Source organism: Acanthaster planci, linkage group LG04 (assembly GCF_054643075.1).
Source record: "Acanthaster planci isolate LZ-2023a linkage group LG04, COTS_SCS, whole genome shotgun sequence".
NCBI classification, from domain to species: Eukaryota; Metazoa; Echinodermata; class Asteroidea; order Valvatida; family Acanthasteridae; genus Acanthaster; species Acanthaster planci.
In genome coordinates, this window is record NC_141780.1 from 5,207,609 (window position 1) to 5,233,760 (window position 26,152).

The 26,152-nt window shown below is 43.1% G+C and overlaps 2 protein-coding genes across 4 annotated transcripts; one reads left to right on the forward strand and one right to left on the reverse strand.

Moving 5' to 3' along the window:
* The first annotated feature begins 226 nt into the window (after positions 1-226).
* LOC110974208 (RNA-binding protein 5-like) lies at positions 227-20,111 on the forward strand. 2 transcript variants are annotated; one of them, XM_087135524.1, is made up of 21 exons: positions 227-404; positions 1,009-1,168; positions 1,767-2,138; positions 2,503-2,572; positions 3,582-3,655; positions 5,705-5,788; positions 7,280-7,340; positions 8,019-8,060; positions 8,646-8,870; positions 9,234-9,316; positions 9,942-10,212; positions 10,546-10,601; positions 11,118-11,375; positions 11,813-11,968; positions 13,453-13,641; positions 13,939-14,079; positions 14,644-14,724; positions 15,353-15,649; positions 15,824-15,918; positions 16,546-16,675; positions 17,280-20,111. In XM_087135524.1, exons 1-21 carry the CDS (start codon positions 328-330, stop codon positions 17,403-17,405), a joined length of 3,048 nt encoding a protein of 1,015 aa, XP_086991650.1. In that variant the 5' UTR covers positions 227-327; the 3' UTR covers positions 17,406-20,111. The 2 variants fall into 2 exon arrangements, with proteins under 2 accessions (XP_086991650.1, XP_086991651.1); XM_087135525.1 differs by having other exon boundaries at positions 11,121-11,375.
* A 1,087-nt stretch (positions 20,112-21,198) lies between these two features.
* LOC110974223 (large ribosomal subunit protein mL46-like) lies at positions 21,199-26,131 on the reverse strand. Of its 2 annotated transcripts, none has more exons than XM_087135526.1 (6): positions 25,878-26,131; positions 24,924-25,176; positions 24,142-24,272; positions 22,972-23,105; positions 22,514-22,654; positions 21,199-21,823 (listed from the first exon to the last, which is right to left on the reverse strand). In XM_087135526.1, the coding sequence occupies exons 1-6, from the start codon at positions 25,945-25,947 to the stop codon at positions 21,650-21,652; spliced, it is 903 nt and encodes a 300-aa protein (XP_086991652.1). In that variant the 5' UTR covers positions 25,948-26,131; the 3' UTR covers positions 21,199-21,649. The 2 variants fall into 2 exon arrangements, with proteins under 2 accessions (XP_086991652.1, XP_022081404.1); XM_022225712.2 differs by having other exon boundaries at positions 24,924-25,182.
* Positions 26,132-26,152: the final 21 nt, after the last annotated feature.

Consider the following 26,152-nt stretch of genomic DNA (forward strand, 5'->3'; position numbering starts at 1 on the left):
ATTCTTCTTATTTTCCACCTGACTTTGAAGCTATTAGCCAATAAATAACTTAAAGTTGCTAAAACAATATGAAATCAATAGTAAAGAGCAAATTATTACAGTACTTGAATTTAATTTGACCGCTTCAGATGGAGATTAATTTTGGAAACGATATCCGATCGGCGACAAGGTCAAAAATTAAAAAACGACCCAAGTCAAGACCCAATTTATTGCGCATGCGCAATTAACCTACAGAAACAATTTTTCTGTCTGATGTGACGACGATGAGGTGACGTTCACCTAAACGACTCGAAGAAACCCGGCATTTTGCCGTAAAAGTCCGCCAATATGGAACTTGAAATCAACCAGTACTTAGCCCAACAGCGAGAGATGGCAGGAGAGCAAATAGAAAGCAGAAGAGATAGGTAATATGACGAATAAGGGATCGTTTATTGTTTCAAGCATTTTGCCGTCCTGGCTGATCTGGCGCGGTGTGACGTCCAGGTTGCTCAGTTGGGGGCGAAGTGCTGTTAGTTTTACTGGGGCGAGTCTGTATGATCGTAGATTCTCCGAATTTCGCGCACTTTTCCCAAACCTTTCTCACTTACTGCCCATAAATGTCCTTACTAATGATATAAAAACTCAATGTTTTGGATTATTAGCCACACATCCGTATATGCAAGTTCGTGTCGACGTACTGAAATTTTCGGCTCACCCACTTATCTTCATGGGCGCAATTTACAAATACACCCTGTCTCCCCTGTCATTGTTCATATTATGTGTGACTTTTCCCGACTCTATGTTTTGCGCCAGAAAAATTCACTTGAACACTTGTGGCTCTTTGCAAAAATGGAAAGTGATGCAATTTCTGCGCATTATAATGATTTCCTTTGTTAATTTCCGGAAGGTACTTATAGTTCTTGGGATGGATGTGGTCGGTACGTTATCAGTGTTGTTCAATCTAAATGTAATGTAATGTGTTTGTAACTTGGACTGTTTTTCTCTGCAATTTTGTGTTTGTGTGTTCAGAGGACGAGACTATGGGTGGAACCGGAACCAAGGGAGGGAGAGAAGGCGAAATCGCTCCAGGCCGAGCCGGTTTGACAATGCAGCTGATAACATCCTTCAAACCCAGACTAGGGGAAGCTATGAAGCTGATGTAGACATCAATAAGTACCGAGAACAAGAGGTATTAGTCATCATTAGTGAAGCATTGTAATGTTTCTGTCAAAATAGTACATTTAGACTCTGTCCTGTATAGACTAAAAAGCCACCTGTGCATGATTTTAAAATGTTCAGTGCCCAAGTTTTTTTTGTGTGATCAGAACAGGCTGATGAAGGCTATCACTGAAATGTCTTGTGAGGTATTGTATTGCTTGTGAGGCTTCTAGGTTGACGTTTGTTAAGCTGTGAAATTTGCTTAAGTATTTTCCTTTGTCAGGTTTTCAAAGAAAGTTGACCTTAATCACACTCTTAGTAATTAAATTAATGGAACCCTGAGGCCCGTCTTCCACCTGTTGGTGGAGTTAAGAAATGACTGAAACTTGATACAGAATTCCATCGTGTTCTCAGAAGTAATTCTTTTCAACTCAGAAAATTACGCCGCTGTAGTTTGACAAAAACTCAAACAATCAGAAAAAGAGTCAAATAGCACTTTGTACATTTATCTGAATTCATAACTTAATTTTGAACAAACGTTTGGAGGTTCGTTCTTTTGCACAATTTTCAGAAGAAGTCATGAGTGTTTTGAGCGACAACAGAGTTTCATTGGCTTTGATTGTATACAGTCATTCCAGGCTAATAGAAGAAATGAACAACGCAGTGAAGGATATGATGATAGAAGGACCGAGGATAGATATGGTCGTGATAAGTATGATGACGCCAAGAGATACTCGAGGAACGAAGACCGATACCAGAGCAGATACGAGGGGAGAGACAGCGATAGATACGAGGACAGGTACGATGAGAGACACAGTGAGAGGCGCGGTGACCGCTCGGATGACAGGCGGGGGCAGAGACGTGGCGACAGGCGTGGGGACCGGATGGATGGTGACGAGCGGCACAGGGAAGGTCGGGACCGAGACCGGGGCCCGGCCAAGGAGAAGCCCAGCCGCACAGTCATGCTGAAAAACCTACACAGTTCTATCACAGATCGCGATGTAAGTGGCGTTTGCAGTGTTGTGTCATGTGATTTCAGTTCACATTTGTCTTTGCCTTCATGCAGTGAAAGTCAAATCATTAAAATGTCTGAACTTAGTTCAACCTTCAGTGCAGTTAACTTGTGCTTAATTTAATAGAGGGTTTCAAGTTCTGTAAGGCCTTGCAAATATGCGACAACTGTCCCTCGTTGTTAGTGGCTGTTTTGTCAAATGAAACATGCACGTACTTAGTAGATTTAACTTCATCAGAAGTCTAATTCTGTAGTAAGTGAGTGTATGTAAGTGGTTCTGTCGAAGCAGTTCAAACAGGAAATAAGGTTTCATTTCTAAATGTTATGTAACTATTGTTTTCATTTTCCTCTAGATCCGAACTGTACTGCAGATGTTTGGAGCTCCAATCAAAGACGTGCGACTGGTCAAACATCGTGACACAGGTGAGAACACACAGCGATGTTTTTCGTTGTCTCCCCCCTGCCGTCCCGCGCGGTCAATAATCCGGGTCACCCCTGCCTCCCAACGGACCCGTGCATGATTCCAACTCTTGGCTTTCAATGATCCTCCATTTTCCAGCAGGGGAGATATGATTTTTTTTCTTTGTATGTTTTTTTGTCCTGTCAGGATTGGTTTCTTGTTTTCTCTCAAGGGATTGATGTGTATTTAAATAAATTTGTCTCTGCATTGTGTGCTTCCTGAGACAATTTGCTCATTTCCAATTTGTCTGCCGACCTAAGAGAAATAGTATCTTTGAACCGTGTGGTTAAACGCATTTACTTGTTTCAGTGGACTGAAGGTAAGTTTTAAAAGTGTTCAGGATGTAAAAAAATAAAAATTATGATGGCTCTCTTGGAAGACGAAACTGCTGACCTAACTTTGTCTCATGTAATGCATAATGGGAAAGTTACAGCCTTCACAGCAAATAAGTGCTGTGTTTGTCTGCTGCCGATGCATTGTTTGAGTGTTGTGAAAACCATAGAAGCCCTATTTGATATTCTTGCACTATGCGTTAATCTCCCCTGGTGGTGACTGGACAATTTTTCTTGGACATCTCAGCCTGCTAATCAACAAAATTTTGTTTTTGTCTTTGATTAAAAAAATAAAAATGATCAAATGCGTACCTTTTTTCTTCTCACTTGAGGTAAATTCAGGAGCTGGAATATTTTTTCTTGATTTTCTGTGGATGCTAGGAAGGATGTTGGCAGCACAACATTAACGCTTAACAGGCAGGGTACTAGTGTAAGCCAAGAACTGGAATCACGCATGAGCGGCCCTGTTGAAATGAACTAACAGCAGACCCTCCCCCACACACACACACACACTCACAAAGTGTGGTGGACCCCGCTGTGGGGTGCCCTGACTCGGGTGTAGAGATTGGCTTGTCAGAAGTCTTGTTTTGCATTTTAACACCCTGCTGTTCTGAATGTTGTTGTGCCTCCCCGCCTCTAGGTGTATCCAGGGGCTTTGCCTTTGTGGAGTTTCAGTTCCTGCCCGACGCCCAACGGTGGATGGAAGAGAACCAGGTTCCGTGTACTTTCCTGCATGTCTGTAGCTCAAATTTTTGTCAGACACACACACATACAAATACACATACAAACACGCTCATTACATGTACACTCAGTCGTGAATTGCCACACCTCAGAGGACGAGGTGCTGTGCTTCCCTTTCTGTTTTCATACAACACTCCCCAGTCGAGCATACATACTTGTTCCTTCGTTCTAGGGACTGCACATATTGAAACATAGATGTTGTTGGGACGGAAAATGATACGGCACAAATGTTTGTCCCCACCACTCAGTCTCGGCTCTCTGTACACAAGAAATTTCCCTCTCAGTGCGAGGAAAGCTCACCCATACACACTTACTTTTGAGGATAGATTTGGGGCAAAAATTTACTGGTAAAAGAAAGCCGAAAACCTGTGTTCCTTTGATGTTGTCTTCCTTGCATGGTAAGCTCAAACAAGCCCACACTTAAAAAGAAACTCAAAATTGTGACCTTTCCCCTGTAAAAGGAAATGGTCAACGACCTGTGGGGCCCCCCTCCCAATTTCCATACTCCAGATTTCACAAACATACACGTCGTACACGGCGCGAAGCAAATCGGCGAGTTGTGTTAGCGATCATCGATTCATGTTTCAACACAGGGCTCGCTGAGTTGAGGTTTGCGGTTTATTTTAAGTAAAGGGAGGTTTACATTTATTTCATGTTCTTTAAAGGTAGTTATGTATTTCAAGAATAACAGTAGGATTTATCAACATTTGTCAGAAATATCAGGCCCGTAGCTTCCAAAGAAATTGTTTTATGCCTGTGCAAGATGCATTTGCAAGATCCTGTTGTGGAAGTTCAAAGGTCAAAGTCAGCCAAAAAGTTTTTCCAAGTGTACAGACTCCTTGAGTTGTCCTTAAAAAAAGTTGCTGGGGAAAAATGCCGAAGTAATGTATACTGAGAAATCTGAAAGTAGACACTGAACTCGCATCGGAAACAATTTTATCATGAACCCCAAAGTAAGTACGCTGAACTGAGCAAGGCCCAGCAGTAGACAATTTCTGTTGGTTCCTGACGGGTTCAGCAGGTTGCTAGTAGAATATGTATCAGGAGGTTGTGGAATTAACTAAGTGTTCACTTAATACATGTCCTTTGCAAGTCCACCCGAAAAATGTCAAGCTCTCAAAATTAACTGCAGTAGAAGGGTGCCGTTGTTCACTCGCAGTTACTTGTGACTCTGAATGTGGTTTCAACTTTGGAATGACTCAAAATTTGATTTGTGAAGAACTTACGATGGACTTAGCTTTAAGTACAAACATACAAAGTATTTTTGTTTACTTTTGTCGTAAACTATTGCCAAGTAAGCGTGCAAAGTTATGATAGATTAAATATTCCCACCGGAAACTTCAAACCATGTAACTGCTTTGACAACGTTTTACTTCTCTGTTACTGAAATGGCTGAGCAATTTGAGAAGAAGCTGCATCTTAAATGTTGAACATTTTGTAGAAATGTGTTTTATTGTCAAAACAATTTGGAATGAACATTCTCTGCGCCCATGTTCCAAGAAGTGGAATTTTTCAGTGCTTATTAGGGACTGAGTGCTGTGATTTTTTTAGGATGTGTGACGTAATATTTTATCTTCCAATAGTTGATTTTTTTCTCAGCTGATTTTGGATAGGTTTGTTGTGATATTGCGTATGCAACCATTTGTTGACTCGCTGCGGGCAAAAAATGCTGGGAAATCTATGTCCATGTATCCATAATACATGTACAGATTTTCACAGAGAAATACCACGTGTGCACAACACCGAGAATTGCTATAATTCCAGTCGGCGCCCCCGTGCACAGAGGCAGAGCCGGAATCTCTCCGTGTCTAAGGACGGAACGAGAAACGTTTCTCTGTCGTAGTTCCTTCTTTTACACTCGTGGGTTCAGGGAACAATACTCACCAGTGCGTGAGTATGACCTAACGCTTTCCTGTGTCCAGTCACTGGGCTATCCGGTTGAAACACAAGTTCCAAGGGTGAACGTTGTCAGCGGTGGTTCACGTTTGCTCATTTGGGATCTGTGGGTTTGTCTTGTTGCAGGGGCGCATTGACCTGGTGGGACAGGACACCCAGCTGGTGTACAGCTCCAACAAGGACAGGGAGGAAGATTGGTTCTGCTCACAGGTATTTACCAGCGTTGGTTGTCGTCTGCTGTCGCTGTGGACGTCAAGCTGTGTCAAATTACCAAAGTGCTGACTCGATACAAGTGGCGTGTGACTGTGAAAAGACTGTTAAAAGTCATTACGAGGAGAGACAGCACCGTCTTTTGTGCATTTGTTTCGTTTAAATGCTAACTCCTGTTGCATGGAATCGCACTGAATTATGTGAAGTCAAACAGTGCCGAAAGCCAGTCACACATTCTTTGTGTTTAAACTTCAAAATAAAAAAGCAACGCATCCTATGCAGTGTAAGAGTGGTTGGCCTCAGCCTTCTTCAATCAATCAAACTCCTGCAAAGTGCTCCTTGGAGGTTTTGGAGGATCCTAGGAGGGCAGGGACCATCATTGCGCGTGTTGTGCCTCGCAAAACCTGTGCAGCCTATGCTGCAGCTCTGCAGTGTAAATTAACGACCGCACTGTACGTCAGCTAGTACACATTACAGACACCTCTTCTATGATAGCCATGCATGCGGCATTAATTAAAAAGCTTTGCCCATGAATGTGGAGTTGGCACTGCGGTAAACTAAGACAGCTTGACAGTTGTATTTCTCACAAGGTTCCAGCTCTCGGTCATCAAATGTAGTTGAACACCTTCATAACAGGGTCGTTGTATTGGAAATCAAAGCATGCAAAGACGTGAGCTCAAAATTGTTCCTTGTTATAAGCAGGGCATCATATTGACCCTAACAACCCTGAATCCTCCAATTTTAATATGATTTTGTGCACGCCCTAGGGAGTTAGGGTACAAATTGGATTGTTCGGTGAGGAAAAACATGAAGAACATTTGGTTACAAGTAAGATGAAGCTGGCAACAACATTGGCTTTTATTCAACTCTGGAACCAGCTGGAACCTTGCGTTGTAAATGTGAACATGTTTATATTTGGGTCCATTGTTCCATGTGACCCTTTTAGGTCTGGTACCCGCCAATCTGTTGCCTCATGCTCACAAGTAACATATTATTGGACTTCAGTGCACAAACAAAGAAAACGTATGAGGGAGCTGTAGAGTTTTGTTGTGTGTTTTTGTGCGTATGGTAGGGGTTTTTTGGGGGGGGCAAAATCCCTATGTAAACAATTTTCCTTTCATTCAAAATCAGTCAGCTGGCATGTTGATTTACATAAAACTGTCTCCCTTTGTGCACAAGTTTTGGACAAGAAATTTGTTCAAATTAGGCACAGGGAGTTGGTAACAAAATAAGAAATCATGGAACTTCCATCACGACACTTAGGTATTCAGAATTCAGTTGGGATGAATTCAGATTAAAAGTAAATGCTTCCCCTTGCATCAAGCTAAAGAAAACAATTGACTGAAGTCTTTATTTGCACAGCATACACGACTGGTATGTTGTACTTTACCACAGGAAGCGAGTGCTATTTCAGTGTGCCAGGAAGGTCTGGTTTCCAGACCCTTAGGCTCAGTGCGGCATGTTCTATATTGCTTATTATTTTCACCTTAGTGCGGTACGCATAACTTCAAGCGGAGAGAGTTTTGCTTCAAGTGTAGCGTCAGCAAAGACGGTAAGAACCCTGCTAAGGATACACTGGACATTCCGGTCAGTCAACCTGACAGTAGATTTCTTCTCCTGTCCAAGCCCTCGGTGCTCTGCCGTGGTGACGTCTTGACTAAGGGTGTGAATTGAAATTGCTGCAAATGAACGTGCACAAAAATTTCAAACTAAAAACTTATGTAAAGGGAATATTGGTTGTGAAACACGGGCCTAAACTTCCAGAATATTCTTGTTATAAACCCTATTTTTTTTCCCTTTTTCATGAAAATTGAGTCAGTAGCAAAATACCACTTGGAGAAACATGTCAAGAGAGCCCCATAGAATGCCACAAATTTGCCGAATGCTTTCGAATTTAATTTTAGAAACGTGAAACTCTAAGAATCTAAAACTTGAATTGACATTCTTAGTCCTGACGTCTGAAGTTTCAAGGTTTTTGAAGAATGGAAAGAAAGGATAAACTTGGATGGCTTTGGTGTGTTTTTTTAATTGGAGATTGTCCAGATGTTCAAATTGAAATCAGCTCTCAGAATTTTCCTGGCATCCTTGTGATATTCCAGAGAAATGCCTTGCTACAGAAAGACACCGCAAACTCCAGAAAAGTTGTAAATTTTCAATTTTCAGGGGGTAAGGTTGTGTCGTTTTAAAATTTTCAAACAGCAGTGCTTACTCTGGCTTTTTTCATCCACAGATTCGGAGCGTTACAGTGAAATAGGGGATGTGGCCTCAAATGGTAAGGAAAAAAAACACTTTTTTGTATTCCCTGCTGTAGGATTTTGTAAGTAAAAATGGTTAAATTTTGCCCAGATGTAAAACCTCAAAATGTAGAACTGAATCCCTCTTAATGGTAAAAGATGGAATGGAAAGTATGAGCCTAGCCACTTTTATCCCATGTGTAATAATTAAGGAAAACATGTACTTCAAGAAATACCACTGCAGTGGTCTGTGCCGTGTCAAGTGTGATGAGCTTGATGTTCTACACTATAAAGTATGCTCCAGTGGTGCTGATCCCGTGCATAGCAACTTTCCAGGGTACACTGTGGCCTGTCAGTGAAAGTGGGGCGAGGGAACTGAGGTTGCGATTTCCCGTCCATTTATCTGCAAAAGTGTGGCTTGTAGTGTGCATTTTGTTGGCTATAAAAGGGATCGTGCGCTGGACCTTAGGGACATGAGTAGAAACGACAGTGAAATCCCTGAACTGGTACTGTTTCACAGTTTCTTGTTGAATGGCAAGCCAACCATTATTTAAAAAAAAGGGTGTAACCATGTTACAGATATTGTTAAGGATGTCAAAGGCCAATTTTCCTTGTCCTTGAAGTATTGATCCTGATGGGCTTAGACGCACTGACGACCGAGGAGACAGTGACCAAGGTCTTGGAGTACATCTCCTCGGCCAAGATGAACATCAGCATAGCCCGGGACACGCTGACGCGCACCTCGCGTGGCTACTGCTACGTGGAGGTAGACACTGTGGAGACCGCCACTTACCTCATGAACATCATAGCTTCCATGCAGCCACCGTTGCAGATTGATGGCAAACAAGGTAAAGAAATTTGTAAGAAGTTTCCGAATTTCTTCATTTTAAAGAGGTTTTTTTTTCAGTTGCCCCCTTTTTAAGCATCCCAGATGCAGTGTGTAGTTTGTTTAGAAACTGCTTTCTAAATTGTTAGACATCGTTGAACTTCTTCATGTCTCATAGCTGAAAATCAGGCCTAAGTTACAGTGCATCACAAACAAGAGCTAAGTTATCTAGTGTAGGAAGCAGCATTGCCGTACCCCTGGTAATAGCCAGGAGCGGCATTTTTCAAAGGCTTCCAGATGCTCCGAATTATAATTTGAACGCGAGTCGTGATCATTGCAACAGTGCGTTATTTTAAATGTTAACGTCGTCCTCTTTTTCTGGCAGTGTCTGTTCACTTCTGCAAACAGCACCTGCCCGAGGAGACAAAAATGGCCACTCCTCCTGCCGCAGACACAAAATGGACCGATGTAAGTGTTCTGAATTACACTCTTGAGGTTCTCTGTCACTGAAACGTTTTTCAGAGATTCTGATTGTGCATCGGTTGTGCATCGCTGCCATTTTTCTGGTAAGAGGTTTTGTTTCACAGGGATACATATGAGTAGACCTATTGTGCTCTCCGTCCATAACAAAAGCGGTTACCAGAAAGACGGCTGCCATGTACAACCTCTGTTGCCCAAAGACATGTATATTCATGTACCTCGTTAATACTTGTGGTGACACTTTGTCCACCATTCGTGGTGTCTTCAGCTGGTGGGCAAATTTTTTGGAAGAATATCTTTGAAGCAGACTTGAAACTTAACAAAAGAGTTTGGTCATTGAAGTCCAAGTGTGGCAGTGAAGTTTTACAAGGTTTGTAAGGTTTTTGTGGGATTTTTTTTACGGCAGGCCTGGAGCCTTAAAGAAGACTGTCTAGAGTTGATTTTGTGTGTAAAGCTTCAGCATGCATTTCCCCTATGTCTGCGATATCCTTCAAAATATTATGAGTGTTTGAAGGATTTTGTTGGCTTGAGGAAGGTGAATCACAGCTGGTAGTACACTACAGAATATGTACTTGGGATGGATTCGTGTCGCAACTTCTGATTTCTCTTGTAGTATGGCTCTCAAGAAGGTGTGGCCAGCACTCAGCCTTCCTCCGATACCCCAGCCACCACCACGCTGTACTTCCAGCAGGCCGCCGTGGATGCCACCCAGCTGACCAGTTCCCAGCAGTTTGCCTACCAGTCCTACGTGGTGCAGTCGGCCGCCAGCCAGTTACCAGCAGACCAGGCCGGGTTCCAGGTGCAGGATACCCTCGCGGGGTCAAACACGGTGGCTCAAGCGATAACCCAGGGATCCGGCGTCATACAAGCTGACAGACAACAATGTTAGTAGCAGTTAACAGTTTGCTAAAAATCGGAACAACTACTCCATTTACAAAATATTACTTCACGCAGACTGTTACCAACTACATGTAATAATGTATGTGAACTGTGCACTGATTTCAATAATGTAATGGAAAAATGGAGTTCATTTAAAGTAAGACAAGGGCATCGTTGGGCCATTTGCATGGATGCTGGAAGAGAGGCTGAACTGGCAAGCTTCAGCTTCCTAATTTGATTCCTGTGTGATTTCCTAGCAAGCTACACAGTCCATGCTCATCTTGGTGAAGGCAACATTGATCTTTTCTGAACTCTGTGCCCGTGTTTCACTCCCATAGACAAAGCAGCAGTTGCACAGGAGCAAGTTCAGGCGGCCAGGCAGCTGCAGCTACAGGTAAATCATTAACCCCCCTATGCTAAAGTCACTCTTTGGGTCAGTTGGTAAACACCTCAAAGAAGCACAGCTGTGTCGTGCACTGCACCAACAGAATATCAGATTGCACCTTTGTGCTGCCCAACAACTGTGCCTCGCTGTTTCATGTGCATAACTGTGCAGTAAACCAAATGCAGTGAAAAGGACTGCACAAAAGACCGTGTCATTTTGTGCTAGCAACCAACTGTGTACACACTGAACCTGTGCATGTTTATGTTTCATATAGAAAACACATGCATGAGAGTGATATGCTGTTAAACAAAAGGAGGGTTAATATCGAATGATACATGTCACCGTACTGCCTAAAGCTACCCTGCGAACGAACCCTATACCAACCTGTGTGACTTTAAAAATAAATTATGAAAAGGATTACCTGAAAACTCGCATGTAACAGATGGACAGATTTATTCAGTCAGCTACTTCACTAAATTTTTCCGTGAATGATGACGACTGTTGTCGCTTTCCTGCCAACTGCAGCAGCAGCTGATGGCCACTACCAAGCTGCAGGAGGAAGCCAAGAAGCAAACTGCAGCAGGAGCGGAGGGTGGTGCGCCCTCTGTGGCAGCGACGGCAGTGACGGCCGCAGAGGAGGACCAGGCAGCCCTGGCCGAGAAAGCCAGGCAGTGGTCGGAGAAGAAGCGGAAGACGGAGGAGGCGGACGTGGAGAAGACGGCGGAGGAGAGGGATGAGGGAGGGGCCGCGCCGCCGACCAAGAAGAAAAAGAAGAAGAAGCAGGTGAGGGCCAGGATGGCGATGCTCCTGACTTCCACGGGCAAGGGGCTGGTTGGGATGAGAAATACCAGAATACCAGCCTATCAGACAGAGTGAAGAAAAGAACATTTGTGCCCCAGCCTATCAAACTGAGGCAGAAGCTTGCCATTTCAGAGTTTACAGGCCTGCAATCTTGTACAGTGCAAATCAGTCAGAACCCGCAACATATGTCGCCCATGTGATGTCCATTTCAGCAGGAAGCCAAACAGAGTGATATGTCAAACAAAAAGCTCAGTTTGCTCTGATGCAAACTAAGACAAAATTATCAAAAAGAAAAAAATTGACCTTCAGGCTGATATCGTCAGATCTGGTCACATATATTTGCGTCTCTAATTGTGCCTAAATGGCCGACGGTGCTCGATCCAAACAGACTCCATACCCCATTTTTACCCCGTTTGCAGGAATCAAGTGCAGATACAGCCGCTCCCATAGTCCCCCGATATTTCCAAGAGGGTATGAAGTATCCTACTCCAGACGTGTCCAAGTACGTGTATGATGAGGCATCTGGATTCTACTACGATCCAACCACTGGCTTGTACTATGATGGGAATTCACAGGTAAAAAGTGGTTACAGTATTCGTCTTTTGAGTAATTCGTTGCCGTTTTCTCATGTCATACATAAGCAAGCTCAAGTAGAAAGTTTCGTGTGGTCATAGGCTGTTTACCATTTTTTAGAATTTTTTGATAATGTACTTTGATAATGTACATTTATACATACACGATGCATGCCAGCACGCGCAGGCGGCCTGCATTTCGATGTTCACAAACACGGCAGATCATGCATAAGTGCATGCACGACCTATGCTATACTAGCTAACACGCCCTTGCCCAGGCTACGCCTTTATGCACTCATCCCAGGTATCATCCCAAGCGTACTGTTATCATAGTAGGAACAAGGTTGGTGCATCCTTCGACCTCTTCCGGGTTTGTTGGTTCCTGCTGTGATCCCATCACTGGTAATGGAGTTGCGAATGCGATTCTGCCCGGAACGGCTGATTAATTGCGTGTCAGTGCATGTGTAGTGCGAACGATCATGTGCGAAGTTTTGTGACATGTGACCTCATGTTTAGATAACAATTTTTGATTGACATGGAAGTTGACCGGAAAGTGGATATCAAAGAAATTGACGAGGGAATCAAGAATAAATTCAAGTGGACATGGCTGAAGGAAAAGGACCAGGATGGATATTTTGTGTCAGCCTACGTGCGCATGCTTAATAACGGTGGCCGTGGCCAAGCCAAATGCATCACCTGAAAGTTGCAGCTACGTTATTATTTTGTCAAGCGGGAAGAAGGCGATAATTGGACGCGGTAACTCCGAAAACCACCAGCATAGGAGGCACAGAGATTCAAACCCAACATTACCAAGTATGTTCAAGTCCCAGCTAGAAAGGGAAAAAGGAACTCTGCCTACTGCCATGACTGTATCATGTAATTTGCCCTTTGAAGCCCCTGTTATCTGTTAAAACCCTGAAAATTGAAGGGCGTGTGGACCCTTGCCGTTAGTTTCTCGGGCGCACAAGCCCTCCCTCGCAGTCTCACACAATTTATTGGCTTTCCGCGATTTTCAGGAAATAACTTTGTTGGTCACTTACGTCCCTGCCGTTTGTTTCATCGTGGAATGTTTACTTCTGTACATGTTCAAACTTTTATTCAACATGAAATCCTCCATCCACATATTTTTTTTTTCATTTCACGGATGCAGAAAGTGTGTCCACCTGGATCGCCATGTTTGAATCATATCCTTGCAAAGTCAGTCTCCCCAAAAAATTCAGTTCACCCATCGAAGCTGTTCAAATGATACCCAATAAATACTTTCCTTCGTCACTGGCCATTCCCTGTGACATACCGTCACAGTTGTCATTCGACGTGCGGCTGACTCAAAAGGGACTTGTGATAGGCTATAACTTCTCAAAAAATTGTAGTTTTGTGGTATTCATTTCATATGCTTAACTCCAACTGATCTGACATTGCTGCTTGGAACACTGCAAACCAGATTTAGGCAGTACATGGTTAATGCCAGTCAACCTCTCTCGTTCCAGTATTACTTCAATAGCGTGACGCAAAAATACCTGTACTGGGACGCAGTCGAGTCAACCTACCTCCCAGCACCGGAGTTCAAGCCTGAGCAGAGTGCCGCGAAGGCGGACGAAGCAAACGCAGAAAAGTCAGAGAAGGTGAAAGAAAAGGAGAAGAAAGATAAGAACGACAAGAACAAGATGGCCAAAAAGGTATGAGGCACATAGGTCATGTCAGAATCAAACCTGTCCAGCCTGCTGTGTTCATATTTTTGTCTAACAAAAAGATTGGAGGTTCTTCATATCGTTGGCATACTGACAGACTCTGATTAATCGGCTTTAGATGAGGAATTGATGCCTGGAATAGATGAAGTCTCAGAACGTGTAATGGAATGTTATACAGTCCAAGTGTTTTTTTTTTTAACTTTCAACCACAACTGTATGAATCTTGTCCATGCTCTGTCTATTCCATCTTTTCCATGAGTTGCTAATGTCTCCTTTTCCCCGCAGCTGGCCAAAGACATGGCACGGTGGGCCAAGAGCATGAATTCCCTCAAGGCCAATGCTGCCAAGAAGGCTGGGGCCGGGATGGAAGGCGGTTTCTTTACAGCTGGAGCCGCAGACGCCGGCTTCGCAATGCTCATGAAGAAGGTGAGGAACAGTGGGTCAGCTTCCTTTCAACCTAGAGGGCAGTCTCACCGTCCCACATCCACTATTGTCCTGGGCAAAGATCGCTGTGTTGCGCAGTGTATTCAGGTAGCAGGCAAGGCCTCAGAGCTGTATAAATAGCAAAAACTATGAGAGAAATGCAGAGCCAACATCCAAGGCTGAATCGGACCGATAACAACTGTACACTGTACGAGCGGTGACCAATGTACCAGTTGACAAAGAACTCACAGTTCATGAATTCATGTGAATATGATCCCTTCTGTCAGGTTTATAACGTACAGCGTATGGCTGCCATCTAACTTGCTGATGGCTGATCTCAGGGAAACTGTGTCGTCAGGTGGTATTTGACGTCGTCTGATCAGACCCAATAACCGGGCGTAAAGTTTGCAGTGTAATACTGAACGGCATCCAGTGGTGCAAAAACAATCCAATGTCTGGTATTGTACATCGTCAGATTTTCAGTCGGGGTGGGAGTAAAAAGGACATCAGGAGATGGTCTGTGTTTGTTGAGGGTTCATAGACTGCCATCACTTTTTCATATTGCAGGCCAATCCGGCCGACACCAAAGCAACAGTCCAACAAGTCCTGCAAAAACAGACCAGTGACCCCGGCCAAGGATTAAGCAGGGTAAGATGAAAATGATTATTTATGAGTCGCTCACACCCACAAGCATGCTGATGCTGAAGGTGCAGTGTTACTAGTGTCCCGGTCCACTGAGCCCACATGGCATTCCTCAAACCACCTCAGCTCCACAGGGAGTATACAGTTCAATGCTGCCGTTTCAGGTGCAAACACCTTGTCGGCCAACATTCATCTCTGCCCTCAAAAGTGCCCCTTTAAGTGACTTGTTCAAGGTCACAACATGTAACCACCTGCTGGATTCGAACCCCAGACCCCGATGATCAGGAGTTACTAGCCCTGACTATTACGTTATGACCTACCAACCCCTTCTGTGATAGTTATGCACAGATTCTTGACGATGAGTGCCGCATTCTGTGGTTAGCTTGGCCAAGCTCTTGCACGGAATTCTTTTAAAGTATAGAGTAGCTGTGAGTTTCAGTTATGATGGCATATTATAAGCTGTGCTTGGAAATTGTTTTAAGATAACTGTATAAATTGTTCTTTACTTCGTCATGAGTGCTTATTCCTTAGATGTACCAATTTCAATTTGGATTTAGTATGATAACTTTGATTTTAAACATCTCAATGGTTGAATTGCTGGAGGTAAGGTCTTTTTCGTGCAACTTATTCGCAGACGGGGATCGTAGCTTCTTACGGTGGGGGAAGTGATAGTGAACCAGAGCCTGAGATCCGTCCCGCCCCTGCCACCATCAATCCCATTGCTGCCACCAGCACCGGCACAACAGCAGCAAGCACCGTTGACGCGCTGACGGACTGGGCCAAGCTGATCTGCCTGCTGTGCAAGCGGCAGTTCCCCTCCAGGGAGATCCTGGTGAAGCACCAGCAGTTCTCGGAGTTGCACAAGCAGAACCTGGAGACACTGCGGCAGGAGTCGCAGGAGCTGCGGGACCAGGAAGCAATAGAAGCCGATGTGAGTACAGCTCTCCTGGCTCTCCAACCGCAGATATGCCACGCTGAAATCTTGCAAAAATGGCCTTCTCTTCACTGTTTGCCTCAAAAACTTGCAGTAAAACTTCTTGTAAAACAATCCTTTTCAAAATCTGATGTGTGGTTAAGCTTGTTGTTAAATGTTCTTGCCTTGCAGTACCACTATCGGGATCGGGCAAAGGAACGCAGAGAGAAGTTTGGTGTGGATGAGGCACCACCAAAGAAAAAATTCCGGGCTCCAAAACCTCCAGTGTAAGTAACTGCTTCAATTGATGGTTCATAAAACAGCTACAAAAGAGTTAGTGTGGTGTCATCTCTTACAGTGGCTAAATTTGCAGAAATAGACATCGCATAGCATTGCTCTTGGAAATATTTAAAGACACCAAGTATTTATTTCCAATAACACTTACTGCATTGTAGCATAAACGGTCAACTCTCATAACAACAAATTTGGAGAGATTACTCTGCCTTTACCAAAACTTTGTTGTAGAAGGAATGAGAAAAAAGTTTTATAAAACAAAAGTTTACTTTCTATAAAAGTATTTAATGTAACAGTGTTCTTTATATCGAGAGTCAACCGTGTATATTTCCATCATTAACCCGAACTCCCCAGAAATTCATGCAAAGAACCTTCTTGGCTCCTCAACTGTGCAGGAAACCAAAGGCATATTCTTTGTGCATGTTCTTCCAAGGGGCATCAAGCCCTGCGTAAAGTAAAAGTGACTTGGCTCCACCTGCCTCCTTTAAATTGCTTCAAATCTTCCCATTGATCCTGAAGGATGTGGGATGGTCACGATCAACTCTTGACAGTTTTTTTATTATTGTAGAATTTTTTAGTTTGTGACAGCCTCATGTTTGACTGTCCGTTTGCTCTTAAAGACCGTTTGAGGAACCGACAAAGGAGGGCCTGAAAGAGGACAACATTGGCAACCAGATGCTGCAGAAGATGGGCTGGAACAAAGGAACTGGGCTCGGGAGGAAGCAGCAGGGTCGTACAGACCCCATCGAGGTAGGATTGGGCAGATACTCCTCCCTGGCTTAACCACCAGCAATTCCAAGCCCCTGACCATCTGGGAAGGGTGAAAAGTGGTGTCAAAATTGGAGGGTTGGGACCTGTTAGGGTTTACACCGTAAAAAAGTTTGATATTTTTCTGCACAGTAAAAACACCCGAGAGAAGGGGGTACAAAACGAAGAGAGGGGTCCCAAATCCTGAATCCGAAGAGAAAAAGTTGCAGCCTGATTTTTACTGCTGAGGTCAAACCAAGATCCCACATAGAAATTGTCATTTTGTTTGATGCTGTTGGAAGCATCGAGTGCAGGAGTAAAATATGAAAAGATGAGTAATTGTGTGTGCTCCGTGTTGAACAGCCCCTCAATGGCAGAGGCTGGTAGGGACTGGCCACCTGTCCCATGCACAAAGGCCATACTTTCCGACAGCATTGAGCATTGCCTGTGCAAGGCATGCACTAACCTCTGCACACATGCGATGTGTCTTCCTCCCCCCTCCCCCCATCAGGGGATGTCGTCACCGTGTACAAATTCACCATCTCTTGTTCAATGGACGGAACTCACACCTACGCTTCTGTCTTCTGGTGGGCTTTCCTCTCAACAGGTGCAGAAGAGACAAGCGGGGGCAGGGCTCGGGATCAAAGGGGGCAACTACGAGATCACAGCAACCGACTCCTACCGGGATGCCGTCAAGAAAGTCATGAGGAACAGGTTCGAGGAGATGGAGTGATGCAGCTGTGGAACTGTTTCTTTGTGTGATTCTCAAAGATTGCTACTGAGATGATGCTCTCTGGAACTATTAAAGTTGACAATTTGACAGTGGGCTTGGGATTGCTTTTGCTTGGCCTAAAAATAGTTGACTGGCCTAAGCGTTATTCAGTGGCTGGCAGCTGATACCTGCTAAGCATGTAAACTTGCTGAGCTGAGTACCCTCTCTAAAATGGACGTCAAGTTGGTTGTGCGTTAAGTGAGCAGCGCAGGACTCAATGTGAGATTTCTTTTCCCTCTACACGAGAGCACAGAAGTATGTAGTTCAAGAGCTTGAAGCCAAATAAGAGTAGCTGCATCGTCAGCCCCAGAGAATAGACCCAAAATTGACTTACTAAGGCCTGAGCTACCTGCTTACCTTCATCATTTTCAGTTGGTCGTGTTTTTCCATAGAAGTATGTGGCTCTTTCAATCGTTGAAGTCCGACAGCCACTCAGCATCCATTCCCAGTTCTTCATTGAAAAAAAGGTTCACAGGAAGTTGAAAGGGGAAAGTTGAAGCCGTATCCTGAATCAAATCTAGCCTACCAACCAGCAATTACTTCAATAAAATTAGGGAACAGGTGTATTTGGGTCATCAAGTAAAAAGTAATGAATGTCCTATTTTTTTTTATCAGCAACCCAAAGGTTGTAGGTATGCATTTTGTTTTGAGTGCGTACAAGGTTTGTGTGTTCTGCATGACACCTGTGATTGCATAAACCTGCAACGCATGGAATAGACTGGTGCATTGCAATACCAGTATTTTGACCACCTGAGACACCTAACCTCCTAAACTCGGCGTGTGAGAAATTATTTGAAGTTGGAGGATTGGGTGCTTTTATATGCGTCAGCAGGCTGATTATGAGATGAGACTTTCTGTGTTCTGACAGCAACTGCTAAAAAGTAACAGGATATGCTTTACATCGTAAGAGATAAGTGGGAATCAAATTCAGATTTTTGTGCAAGACTGGACTTGCTGAACGATATTTTGAAAATATCTTTTGCTGATGTGATAGCTTTTAAGTTTTGTCATCAAGTGTGGCCGGACATTCTCTACAGTATTTTTTCTCTCTGCGCTAATTTATGTTCTCTGGATAGTCTAGAGCTTACTTCTGAAACATGAAGAGTTTGGGGCAAATTCTGACACTTTTGGTGAGATACAGAGCCCATTACTCTGTGCACAAATAGGGACCGTCCAATCCATCGTATCTCTGTAGGCCTCTCTGAAATTTGTAATGTTGGCAATCGTCAGCTTTTACATGCACCTGTTCAAGATTCCTTTTTCATTTGCATGAAAGGCATACGATATTGTCCTTCACTCCCATACGCAGTATCAGTTTTTAAATTGTTGATATTGAAATGTACATTGTGTCAACTGTATCATAAGAAAAAATAGTTGTAAACTGTAGCCGGGAAAGTTTACAGATGAGGTTTCATTTTTTTTGCATTTTGTCTCAAAAGTTTAGATATCTTTTCCGAGGCGTAAGCAAGAAGTTGGTGTAAATCATTGCATTTGTTATCATTCCATAAAAAAAATCTGCTTGCACAGATAAATAGCATGCAGTTACCTAAGGAACGGGAAGAGTATGAACATTGGTACTGTGGTTTCATTGGGCGAACATTCGTCAGTTTTACCGTTTTTGTAGCTCACGTGTGACCCTCTCAGTGAAAATGAATCTCCTGTCACTAGCGCTGGTCTCGAGTCAAAGGCCTTTTAACCCTCCTATGCTGAAGTTACTCTTTGGGTCATTTGGTGAACACCTCAAAGAAGCACAGCTGTGTTCTGTTGTGCACTGCACCAACAGTCCCTCACAGGAATATCACATTGCACTTTTGTGCTGCCCAACAATTGTGCTTCACTGTTTCATGTGCATAATTGTGCAGTAAACCAAATGCAGTGAAGAGGACTGCACAAAAGACCCTGGGTCATTTTGTGCTGGCAATCTACTGTGTACACACTGAACTTGTGTATGTTTGAGTTCCATCTAGAAAATACATGCTCACCAGTGACTGTGGGCACTTGTGCACGTTTGTGCTGTAAAACCAAAGGAGGGTTAAGGGAATCTTGAACCCTGAGAATCAGTGGGAACTTTCAACTTTTTCTCCAGCACTATGTCCTTTTTCATGAGGAAGCTAAACTGAGTGATAGAACAAAGCAGAGCTAAAGTCTCTTTGGAAAATGCAGACTGAAACGAAATTTCAGAAGAAATGGCCGTTTGACTCATTTACGCAGGGTGGGTCACATTTGGTGGATGGTTGGCGCAACCAATGAAAGCTGAATCAGATTCTCATGAAAGAGAAGATTTCTGTTCGAATAAATTTGGCGTGGTCTTTTTGGGGAAGAGTGTTTTATTAGTTAGTACATTAGTAGATGTAAAAATAAAAAGTATTCTTTACATTTTATCTTTATTCTGCTTCCACAGAATGTATTGGGTCATACATTAATTTATCGTCTCCTTTGTTTTGGCATCGTACCCAACTCCGCACTGTTGTTTTATTGTATAAAAAATGATGCTTGGTTAAGGAAAAAGGTGCCCTTTTTAAAACAATTTTCTAAATTCTGTTACATTGTTAGTTCAGGCACCATGCATGTATAAATGTCAACTTTGTACATAATTAGTATCAGCGTAACATACCAAAAGATTTGTAATTAAAAAGAGCGAGTTACGGGTGAAGACAGCCTCTTCCACAGGTGTGATTCTGGCGTCATTTTGTGTTGGACCTGTTTGTGTATCCAGTAACTCATTAAATTGATATCACAGAAAAAAAAAAAAACAGACACAACATGCAAACTTCTTGAAACCAAATCTGCATATTATACCGCCTGTTGCCAAACTTCTAATCTGTAATACACAAACATGCTGAAGGCATTGCCGAAAGCATTTATAGACCAGTAATTGACCAAAAAACTGAAACTCTGTGCAGCAGCCATGTAGCCAGGATTCTCACCATCCACGAATATGGGAGGGACTGCGTGTTCAATGGGCCTTGGTGTCAATGGGGATGGGACAGGCACTAAATGCCAGTTTTTCTTTTTTTTCATTATGCCAGAGGGGAAAGGAGAGGGGGGTAAACTGAGAAGCACGTCCCTCCCCAGCTATGCCACTACCAGTGCTTTGATTCCTGACGGCTTCTGTTTGGGATGAAATGACTGGCCGACATGAAGACACAGGTGGTCGCATGCCATTCTAGGTTTATTTAATGTACTAATACCAGAGGTGGTGGGTCGATTGCTTTCAGTATCTGCAAATACTCGTCATCCCTGCTGTCGTCTATTCATGACAGGCGAACATGTGCAATGTGCAAAACCCTCAAAGGACCTGATTTTCTATCAAGCACGCAGCACTGGGATTATACTAACGGATTGCTGCCTCAACCCTGCTGAATTCAACAAAACCAACCAAGCTGCTGTACCCTGTTGAAGTACAAGGTCTATTTTGAACTCTTGATAGAGTGAGCCGGCTTAACACTGCAGTGGGATGCAGCAAGGTTCAAAATTTGCTGCCAAAGTCTGCTAATTTCAAAGGCTTGGCAATCTACTGATGTTGGTTCACGTTGGATTAAAGCTTTCCACTTGGCCCATATCAGAGTGTAATAGACCTTATTCAAGGGAAAGCCTTTTGTATGGTGTTCCCTGAATTTATCTTAATCAGTGTATTCCATTAAGTGGGGCAATGCCAAACTATTTGGGTTCCAAGCCTCTTTCTTTAAATGTGGCCGAACACATTTAGATATAAATCACAAATAATCACACATTTTGAATTATTTTATCAGCATAAACTAAAAAAGGAATTTGTTATAGCCTTTTATTTCATACTTTCATTTTCACTTTCAGGTTCCCAGATTGAGAGTTAACCTCGCTTTCGATTCAATATGGTTGACCCATGGATGCAGTCCATTGCAGTAGGGCAGATGAGAATGAGATGACCAGATAACCACAATGCACTGAACAAATAGCCATTCCAAAACGATGAGAACTAAAGATGCTTGCGTTTATGACATCACAAAGGAGTTCTTGAGGTGACATAGCCACATCTTTGAAGGCAGGCTATTGTGCACATTCAAAAGTGTCTAGCTCTCTCAAAAAGTTCACACACCGAGCAAATACCCTCTGCCTTAAATAGTAATGGCAAACAGGGGCTGGTGAAATGAAAAACCTTTTTTGGTCTCAGGGTCCAGTTTGTTCTGATAAATGATATAAGCACAACACAATCAGTTCTGTCCAATTCAGACTTGTTCATCAGGTATGCTGACGGGCAGAATGAACTTCCGTACTGTGTCTAGATAAGAGGGGGTTAGGTACTTGTCCATCTCACTGAGAGTCACCCATGCATAGTCCTTGATGATGTTTTGGTTGATCTGGATATCTCCCGACAATAATCTGGCTTTGTAGAAGAACACCTGAACAAAATGGACCAGCCACAAAATAACCAAGGCTGAGTTGAGGTCAAATAGGAAGTACTTGTATGTTTTTGCGACACCTTCTTATTTTGGGAGTACACTGTATGTTCATAAATTCTGGTACTCAAGCTTAGTATCACTATCAAGAGAGTACTCTGACATAGAAGCGACAACTTTTAAGACTTGATGGTTAACAAGTAAACCTTCTGTTCTCATTACACCAACACTCGGGATTCAAAGAAAAAATAACTTTGGAATCTTGGAGCTCTGGAATTCAACAGAAGCATAAACTGACCCCCACAGAATTGACAACATCACTAAACAACATTTTATTTCATAAGCTTTGGAATTCCTCTGATTTTTTTTACTTTTTCTTCTTATGAAGGGGGGGGCACCATAAAGTTTGGAAAACTTCCCTGAGGAAACAGCAAGCATCTGGAAAATTTCAAATTTGCAAAAATACGTATGAGTGAAAAAATCTAACTTAAAAGAATGCTTTCCTGGAAAAACCGTCCCTAGGAAATAAAAGTTAAAAAGACTAAAACTATTATTTGTCACTAGGAAATAAAAGTTAAAAAGACTAAAACTATTATTTGTCACCTTCCCCATGCCCAACAACTCATTGTCACAGGGGACTGATTGTAAAATCTCATTTAAATATGCGCAAAATGTTTCAAACAAGTTTCTCACCTTTGCCCCTTTACATTTACTCTCTTCTTGTACAGCGGGGGGATAGACATACTTGTAGAAGGCACAAGGGGCATTACCAAACAAACGGGATCGCCACATTTCATGCATACCGCATTGGGAGAAAAGCACGCGATCCGCTGCCTGCAATGCAAAATATTGGACTCCATTGTCAGAGATATTTCATACTTTCTATTGCCAAATTCTCGAGTTCTCAAGCTCCTGTCAACTTCAACTTTGCTCAGTGACTGTTTAAGTTGACACAAAAATTGTGGTTTTAATGAAGGTAGGCACAGTTGGGTAAAATCTATGTTCATGCACTCACAGAGGGTACCATCCAGCATACTTGCCTAATTGCCAGGCAAAGCCTGTGGGTAACACCATTATGATTGTGTTATTCCCAGCTGACTGTTACTTCAAACCAAGCATTGTGGATTTTGTAACAGATTTTGTAAACTGACCTGTCTCATGGTCTCTCCATCTTGTCTGGTTTCCTGAGGCATCATCCATAGGCTTTGGTCCCCTACCCTGCACTTAACGAGAAGCACCAGCTTGTCCATCAGCTTCCGCTGAATACTGCGCAGGTCGTCAATGTCTAGAAAAGAAATTTGCCCTGAAGTTCCTCAGAGAGGTCATGTATTTGGTGCCCTGTTTTAGGTTAAGACTGCATTCTTCTGTACATGTAGCTAGGTTTCCATGGTAAAAAAGAACATTTCTGGTTTGCACATAAGTGCATACATTTATTTCAACTGTAAATGGCTGTACAGCTCGATCGTCTGGTTCAAAAGAAACTGGCGACTAGACATACACCAACCAGATCATCTACACTTGTTCAGGACAGACCGTATGTAGCTTTAACCGCATGCTGTCGGGTGCTTTTAAAAATGCAGTGCACACATACGGGTGATTTTCAAGATTTTCAGTTTTCAGAATTCTTCAAAATTCATCATTTCATTTAATGGACATTTACACCCACACGAATGACTCTATGGTGGCTACTCTGGCTGACAGGAAACCTTCATGGACTCCTGAATATTTCAGCCAGGCCTGCCGCACTGATAAGAGAGCCCAGAACTGTGAGGTGTTGCGTAATTTCCTTTTCCCCAGTCAATGCGAGTGGCGTCTTTTCAAACGCGGCTGGATAAGCATGCAGCGGTGCTGTGTCACTCATCGATGGTGCCCTGGAACAATTTTGTCTGCGGTGCTAATTTGCGGGTGCGCTATGCCCAAAACAGTGGTATGCTGTTTAAAAACAGTGACGGATTTCCTTCAAAAATTGCAACCCGAAAAATGATGGCAATTCCCAGCAGCAGGTCTTTTGTTCCGAGTATGGTCTTTTGTTACACGGACCAGCTCTTTTGTCCCATTTCGGGCACCCCCGGCTCTGAGTATAATTAACCCATGGTGCTCGAAACGGAGTTCCCGGCAGCAAGTGGTTAAGTTGAATTTTGTGGATCTTAAAAGTTTGCTGAGCACACAAAAAAACGGCTGCTTTAATACCAAAATGCTTTCCAGCAATGGTCTGTATACCGCTGGTAACTTGAAATCTGCTCAGCATGCAGTGCCGTTTCTCGCTGAGCACCTCTGTGAAATTGCACCCTGCTTCGATATATAGATATTTTCTGCACTACCTGATTTCCGGCTGGCTGGAATGAATTGATTGAGCTCTTCTGTGTACTGATCCTCGAGGTCTAGGGCTGAGACCAACTCTGTGTCGTCATCATCCTCGATGGCACCGCTCTGCTTCTTCACCATCTTCTCTCTGAATTCAGGAAAGCCCAGGACAAGAGGCCAAACACTCAATGTCACTGCTCTGCCTATACTGTGTGGATTTGCCACTTATGATCACCATCCAGAACACAGTAGTACTCTGGCACTACTTGTGAGCGCAAGTGCGTATTCTTGTTAGTAACAGAATATAAACAGGTATGCCCCTTTTGCCTTTCTGAAATGCACAGCAAATTATTTGTAAAGCAACTGGCATCCTTTCAAATTTCAAAAGGATGGCAGCTTTTGAGCACAGGAGTCAGAACTGCTATAACTATATGAAGAAACATATACAAATTGTGGATGGCAAGCAGTTGCACTTTACAAAGCCAAACCCTCTGAAATCTTTCAAAAGCCACTTATGAAAGTTTTGGAGGATTCTGTGGGATTGAGGAAGGTAGAGCACAGCGGCTGTTACATAACCTGGGGCTTGATATCCATTGTAAATTAAAATATGATACCGTTTGTTTTTAAATGTGTCACTGGTATGTGAGACTCGTTACAAATTTTAAAACAAAGTTATTACTGGTTTCCTACAGAGGGGAATTCCTGAAGATTTCCATGCAAAAAGCCAAGGAGATTTCAGGATTAAACGCGATAGCAACACCTAGGAATGGCGTTGCGAGCAAAAAAACATCCGCCATACTTGTCCTGAATAACCTGCATCTCATGATCAGAAAGAAGACTGTTCTCCAGCTCAGTGGTTTTCAGCAGGTTCCAGTATTCCTCTTCGATGTCCTGGCGGTCCTGGGACACAACTGGATACCGCTCCAGACAAACTGCACTCATCAGCTCCCATTTCGGGGACCTTGACCCCTCTGCAGGAAGGGTTGAAGACTGGCGTCTGGGGGTTGTGTATTTTCTGATGCAGTGGGGATGTAACTTTTGAACAGTGGGTCCTGAGACTTCAAAAATAAAGGAAAACGTGGTGCGATGTATGAGCACTTCAATTTGTTGTGGAGAGCTTGCATTGTGCAAAGTTATGCCAAGTTTTGTTAAATCTGCTACTGGTTTAGAGATTACTATTATTAAGTTAGGAAAGTATTCTATGTATGGACGCCGCCTGACACCCTTTGGACAAACCCTATGAGACTGGTCTGAAAAATTGTAAATGTTTTCTATGTGAATACTGTACCTCAATATTTTAATATATAAAAAACAGATGGAAAATCACCCATTTAGACAAAAAGCTTGTTCACAAAGTAGTCGTGGGGCCAAGGATACAGAGATAGGGCCTAGTCACTGGTCCCTGGGCTAGGGCCTACCCTGCCCATGAGGTGATAAGGCGAATAAACCTCCCCATCAGACATCTAACTTCACCAAGAAGGCAAGTATGAAATTCGGTTGTACAAAATAGCTGTGAAAGAGTACATTGGCACAATCAATACAGTCAAAATGTATTTATGGCTATCTGTAAGTACCCTGCCCACATGACATGCCACATCCATGGTATCAGGCACATGCCATAGCACGGTCATGATAGTCCAGGCCATGTCGATGACTTTAAAGGCCTAATAGGATGTAACACTGGGGCTGCTTGACATCATGACATAGCAATTTCCTCCCTCAGCATTATTTTGGAAATAGATTGTTCTCTTACCCTTTAAAACTCCCGCTGAGACAAATTTTAAGCTTATACGGCGGAAAATCATTACCATGGGCGCAGCCATCTTGAACGTATTTAGGCCCCTACATTAACTATCTCTTTCTATATCTACTCAGCAACATACTTCAATGACAAAAACTCCTTTAATAAAGAGAATAATTCTTTTAATACATGATGAATAAATATTCATCAGTTACTGATTATTCTTTTAAATTGAGCTGATTTAAATGTCCCCGTGCTTGATTTTGTGATTAATTTTAGAAGCCCCT

What these genes read in the sequence shown, in the direction of transcription:
- LOC110974208 (XM_087135524.1), top strand. Translation starts at nt 328, where the DNA reads ATGGAACTTGAAATCAACCAGTACTTAGCCCAACAGCGAGAGATGGCA. An exon ending in ATAGAAAGCAGAAGAGATAG is followed by an intron (nt 405 to 1,008) that starts GTAATATGACGA and finishes TTGTGTGTTCAG; the next exon opens with AGGACGAGACTATGGGTGGA. An exon ending in AGAACAAGATGGCCAAAAAG is followed by an intron (nt 13,642 to 13,938) that starts GTATGAGGCACA and finishes TTTTCCCCGCAG; the next exon opens with CTGGCCAAAGACATGGCACG.
- LOC110974223 (XM_022225712.2), bottom strand. Translation starts at nt 25,947, where the DNA reads ATGGCTGCGCCCATGGTAATGATTTTCCGCCGTATAAGCTTAAAATTT. An exon ending in TCCAGCCAGCCGGAAATCAG is followed by an intron (nt 23,106 to 24,141) that starts GTAGTGCAGAAA and finishes TTTCTTTTCTAG; the next exon opens with ACATTGACGACCTGCGCAGT. An exon ending in GTAAATGTAAAGGGGCAAAG is followed by an intron (nt 21,824 to 22,513) that starts GTGAGAAACTTG and finishes CATTTTGTTCAG; the next exon opens with GTGTTCTTCTACAAAGCCAG.